General features: G+C 51.0%; 1 protein-coding gene across 1 annotated transcript in view; it reads left to right on the forward strand.

Moving 5' to 3' along the window:
* Positions 1-5,589, forward strand: part of KAZN (kazrin, periplakin interacting protein) — a 228,187-nt gene extending 222,598 nt beyond the window's left edge. Inside the window, exons 5-10 of the mRNA XM_058039356.1 lie at positions 452-588; positions 970-1,140; positions 1,425-1,614; positions 2,431-2,561; positions 2,904-2,954; positions 3,577-5,589. Coding sequence (XP_057895339.1) covers positions 452-588; positions 970-1,140; positions 1,425-1,614; positions 2,431-2,561; positions 2,904-2,954; positions 3,577-3,744 — 848 coding nt within the window. The 3' untranslated portion in view covers positions 3,745-5,589. The remainder of the gene's footprint in view (positions 1-451; positions 589-969; positions 1,141-1,424; positions 1,615-2,430; positions 2,562-2,903; positions 2,955-3,576) is intronic.
* The last annotated feature ends 411 nt before the right edge of the window (positions 5,590-6,000 follow it).

Below are 6,000 nucleotides of genomic sequence, written 5' to 3' on the forward strand. Positions count from 1 at the left end.
GTTCCTCTCAGGGCTGTTGAAACACCCAGCACATCCCACGTGCCTCTGTTCCATCCCCTCATCCCAACACAGCATCCCTGAGCTGGAAGGGGATGGGGACACCCAGAGAGCCGTGCCCTGGGCTCGTGGGAGCACTCTGGAATCTGCCTCACTGCTGAAAATAAACTGGTTGTGGTTTATTTATCCTGGAAGGAGAGCAGCAGCTTTTCCTGTGCCAGGCCCTGAGGCTGAGGCTGCAGTTTTGCTCCCAAACCTCCTTTTCCAAGGTCTGAGCTGCCCCTTGGAGCATGGGCAGTGATGAGGAGTGTTTTGAAGGGTGCAGCAATGGGGGTGAACTGCGCACCTTCTCCCAGCCCAACCCTTAGAACTGCAAATTTGATGCTTTTTCCATGAAAAATAAAAGAGATGGAGCCAAGGGGCTGCCATGCTGGAGTGACCCTGTCTCCCACAGCCATGAAAGCCGACCGCAAGCGCTTGAAGGGGGAGAAGACAGACCTGGTGAGCCAGATGCAGCAGCTGTACGCCACGCTGGAGAGCCGCGAGGAGCAGCTCCGCGACTTCATCCGCAACTACGAGCAGCACAGGAAAGTGAGTGCAGAGCCCACGCTGTGCCCTCGTGGCACTGAGGGCTGAGTGGGAAAGCTGCTTTGTAGTCTGGCAAAATCCCACTAAAGCCCCAGCTGGGCTCTTGGAGGGGTTGGGATGACCGCAGCAATTGAAGGTTAAATGGAGGAAAGAAAGCAGAGCTGGGGGATTTGATGTAATTTGAACCAGGTGCACAGTGAGCATTTATTTTTGGGGAACAGTTGCATTCTGGATCTCCCCAAAAAGCGTTGACATTCCTGTCAGCACAGAGCTCTTGTGACACCAAAGATACTGCTCGTGGTTGTGTGGTCCCCAAGGGGGGTTGTGACAGAGGGGTTTTTAGTTTAGATTTTCCCTTGCTGATGGCCACCCCTGTCCCAGCAGGAGAGCGAGGACGCGGTGAAGGCCCTGGCCAAGGAGAAGGATCTCCTGGAGCGGGAGAAGTGGGAGCTGAGGCGGCAGGCCAAGGAGGCCACGGACCACGCCAGCGCCCTCCGCTCCCAGCTCGACCTGAAGGACAACCGCATGAAGGAGCTGGAGGCCGAGCTGGCCATGGTGAGCTGGATCATTTGTACAGATCTCAGTGCTCGCTGCAGTGGCTGCACTACTGCAAAAATGAGAGGAAAATATTCCATCTCTCAAAAGGAGCTTGACATCCTTGGCATGGAGATCACTTAAAAATAACTTGATATCTCTGGCACAGCTGGCATCTTTGCTTGCCCAGGGGAGGGTGGGTTTGCGGTGCATTGTGTTGCTGCTTGTTCTGCTGCTCTGGGAGATGTTCACATGGTTTTCCCACTCCCCCACCACCACCTCAATGTCCTAATGTCCTTCCCCAGGCCAAGCAGTCCCTGGCTACGCTGACCAAGGACGTGCCCAAGCGCCATTCCTTGGCCATGCCTGGTGAGACGGTGCTGAACGGCAACCAGGAGTGGGTGATGCAGGCTGACCTCCCGCTGACCGCCGCCATCCGGCAGAGCCAGCAGACCCTCTACCACTCACACCCCCAGCACTCGGCAGACCGGCAAGGTGGGCACCCCTGGGATGGCAAATCCTCAGTGCCAGACCCCTTCTGGGGAGGAAAGATGGTCAAAACCACCCCTCCCTGTTGTAGTGTGCTTTTATACTTTGTAATAGATTTGGTTTTGTATCCCTGTATTTTTTCCAAATGGTTTACTCCAGATTGTACCCCCTCCCTCTACCTGTACCCCCTCCCTTCCCCTTGCCGAGATCATCCCCAAATCCCCACCCTGGCTCTCTGTCAGTCACTCAGCATCCCATCCCCTCCATCTAGAACTTTCAGTCTAGGACATCAAGTGATTAGCCAGAGGCCAGGGGTCAACCCCCCAAGTGTTACCCCATATGCAGTCCTAAATATCTATCCCCCAGTGTCTATCCCTTAGGGTCATTTATTGGTTAGTAAAATGTTATCTACTTTAGGTTTCCACCTCTCTTTAAATGTAACCTTGGCACCTCTCCTGGGGCTCTCAGCAAGAGGGGCTCCATGGAGCTCCTAAAATAAACCTTGGATTAACCTCTGCTGAGAGTCGACCCCTTCATTTTCCACTGTTGTTCCAGTGTCTCCTCTGCTGCAGGCAATCAGCCTGGCTGCCCTCTGTATCCCCAGGGATCAGCCTGGCTGCCTTCCACACCCCCAGGGCACAGGACAGTGCCCCCCCCATGCTGTTCACCATCTTGGGGCTGACTGGGGTTCCCTCAGTGGCACTCAGAGAGACCACAACATTTGGCAACCCAATGTGGGGCTCAAACCCACAACCCATGCTCTTTTGGAAGTGCATCAGAGGTTTGCTGGTGTTCATTCCCTGTTTCCCCCCTGCCTTGCAGCAGTCAGAGTGAGCCCCTGCCATTCCCGGCAGCCGTCCATCATCTCCGACGCCTCGGCGGCCGAGGGTGACCGGTCATCCACGCCGAGCGACATCAACTCCCCCCGGCACCGAACGCACTCGCTCTGCAACGTAAGGGCCTGCCTGCTGGGCCTTTGGTGCCCTGCCTTGGGGAGCTGGGCTCTGGGCATCCTGTGGGGCCTCTCCTTCCCAGCCTGCCTGCTGGGGCTTTGGTGCTCTGCCTTGGGGAGCTGGGCTCTGGCCATTCTGTGGGGCCTCCACTTCCCAAAACAGCATTGGGTTTGCAGGGTGGGGCATGTTGGGGCTTGGCTGACATGGAAAGCTGCCTCCCTAGGGTTTATCCCAGCCCCACTGCAGTTCAGCTGCACAAATGCTGCCTTTTGACCTGGGGGTGGAGGGTCTTGGGCTGTATCAGGGTTGTTGATTCAATGGATCCATCTCCTTGTGCCATAGGGGGACAGTCCTGGACCGGTACAGAAGAACTTGCACAATCCAATCGTACAGGTAGGGCACCAATCCTCTCAAATCCTGCTTGTGAGACTCCTTCCTGTGATAGAAAGTACTTGGGGGTGGTGGGTCAGAGGAACCAATTTGGGATGAATGGAAGTCATCCTGAATTGTAAGTCTGGGATGTCTCCTATTCCCATAATTTGCCCCAAAGTCCAGGTAATGCCATAGGCATACACTGAGCTCAGGCCTATCCCAGTGTTGATTTTTATAAGGTCCAGCCAAAGCATGTTATTCTTTTGCATTTGGCCCTAAAACATTGGGATATTTTTGCAATCTGGACAGATGCTCTGACTATTTATTCCCAGAGCTGGAATCCTGATCCAGTTGAATTAAAGAGGCCAAAATCCTGAGCTGTGGAGAGGGGGCCCAATTACACTGCAAATTCCACCACACAGGTTTCAGGAATGTTATTGTATTTTGGTCCAGGATCTTAACATTACTTTGGACCTGGATGAAAATATTTTGTGGGATCTGGCTGCAAATATTTTTTGGGACCTGGACTCAAATTTTTTGGGACTGGGACCACATGGTCCATCACCCTTGATGTGAGTGAAGGGGAAAAATGGTAAAGGAAAATCTGGATGCCTAAACTTGTGTCTTGTCCTCCCTCCCACAGTCTCTAGAAGACCTGGAAGACCAAAAACGGAAAAAGAAGAAAGAGAAGATGGGCTTTGGCTCCATCTCCAGGGTGTTTGCCCGGGGGAAGCAGCGCAAGTCCCTCGATCCCGGGCTCTTCGACGGGACGGCCCCCGACTACTACATCGAGGAGGACGCGGACTGGTGACGGCGCCAGAGCCTCTCCCGGCCCTGCACATGTACATATCCCCACCCACAGCCGTCCCACCTGTGGACCTGTTACCTGTTGTCTTGGGAGCGATGCAGCTGTGTCGTAACTTCAGTTTTTTCCCTTTTTTCCTTTTTTTTTTTTGTTGATTTTTTCCATCCTGGTAACTCCTTTGTTGTCGCCTCAGTTTGTCCGTTTGGGTTGGGTTTTTTTTTTTTTCTTGTTTTGGGAGGGTTTTTTTGTTCTTTTTTCTTGTTCTTTTGACAAAACTTGAAACTTGAAGGACTGCTGTGTCTCTGTAAATACGAGAAATATTGTGCACTTTGTGCTTGTGATGTCTCTTGTCCGAAACCGCTGTTTTCCGGAGCCCAGCCTGCGGGATGTCCTCGCCTGGGGACGAAGGACCTGCCCAGCTGAGGGATCTTAGAGAGAAAACACACAAAAACAACACCAAGAAAATCTCCTTCGCTGTGATGTCTTCCTGGCCGAGCCCCGCGGAGGCGACCCGGGCTGGTTCTTACGCCTGCCGGTCTGGAAATAAGTGTTTTAACGTTCCTTTTTAGTTGTTTTAATTTATTTGCACAAACCCAGAGGAGCTATTCTAACTAAATTATTGCAGAAGTTTTGGGATTTTTATATTTTTCCACGTCGGTTGGGATGGGGCGGGGAGGAGGAAGGGGGTGTTTGTACTGTACTGTCCTGGGATGTTGCTGTTGGGGGAGATTGGGGCTGTGGACCCCCCAGCCCGGGCTCCCTCAGCTGCCCCAGGAGCACTTAACGCCTTGGAAAACGCAAACCTAAACACATGCCGGGAGATCAGATGGGGGCAAGCTGGTGGGAGCTTTGCCCTCTGTTTTTCCCTGCTTTTGAGGGGTGCTCACCCTTTGCTTCAAGTAAATTTTAGGGGGATCCGGCACGAGCTGGGAGAAAGGTGATATCCCAGATATCCCATATCCCAAGAGGTTGCTCAGATAGGGCCGGCCACCCCTCTCCAGTTTGGGGTGTTACTGCCGTCAGAGGGGGCTGGGGAAATCGGTACGAGTCCCCACTAGGGAGGTTTTTCTGGCTCTGGGGTGATTTGGAAGCACAGGTGGAACTTGTTTTTCCAAATTCCTTGGAAATGCCCCCAAACCACCCCCCGGTGCGGCAGCCGCCTCCCCTCTCCACTAACACGTGCCGCGCTCTGCTTATGCCAAGATAAGTACCTTATGCTTTAATGCTTACAGTATAATTTTAAGCTCTTAAAAAAAATGTATTAAGATTTATTTAATGAACTATAATAGTGTATTATTTTTCTTAATTCTGATACTTGCGCCCTGGTTGAAAAAAATAAGGGTATTTTGTCTTAAATCACAAACTAAACCGATGCCCTCGCGCTGTATATTCCATTCCAAGGGATGATGCAGAGAGGCCATGGAGGGGGTGACAGAGGGACCAGCCCCCCCAGGCTCTCCTGGGGTGGCAGACCAGGCTTTGCCCCATGGCATCTTTTCTCTGCAGAGAAGCATTTTTATATATTTTGTTGTTTTTTTGGGTTCTGTTCTGTTTTTTTTTCTTTGTTCTCCTTGCGTTTTTTATAATTTAAACTCTAAACCACCAGAACAGATGAGTGATCTCCTTGTTATCGAGTAGTTTCCTTTGCATTTCAGCTTTTTTGTAAATTAGGAAGTAATTCTAAAAATTACTAAGAGGATGATTTATTTAAAAGAGAACTTTGCTAAATAGCATATGAATTATGGGTAACATTAGATTTAACTTTTCCCCCTGTGAGTGGGGGAGAATCCTTGAAGGCATGGATGCAAATATAAAATTATAAAAGATCTAAATAAAGCTTATTTTAAAGTATGGATGAACTCCATGTGGTTTAATTGGAGAGCCTGCATGGGTGTTGGCATCTCTGTCCTGGCACCAGGGTGCAGGACACCCTGAGCACCACGTGAATTTTGGGGGCTTCAGGGTGATGGGAGGATTCAGGAGAAGCCTGGGCCAGCTTTTCCCAGGACCAGCCAAATGCCTGCTCCTGGATGCAAAAATGCTGGCAGGAGGCTGGGACTGTCTGCATCCATATGAAGTGGGGATTTCAAGGGTTTAAGGTAAGTAAGGACTGCCAGGAGATGTCCTGCTTGGGTATGGAAAATATAATGGGAAGTACTAAGAACTGCAGAAAGGATGGAGAAATTAGAAAGTGTGCTCCAACTGGAAAAATCATTGTTATCAATGTAGAGGTTGATAAATTAGTATTATTGTTATTTTATT

The sequence above is a fragment of the Melospiza georgiana genome, chromosome 22 (genome assembly GCF_028018845.1).
Source record: "Melospiza georgiana isolate bMelGeo1 chromosome 22, bMelGeo1.pri, whole genome shotgun sequence".
Lineage (NCBI taxonomy): Eukaryota > Metazoa > Chordata > Aves > Passeriformes > Passerellidae > Melospiza > Melospiza georgiana.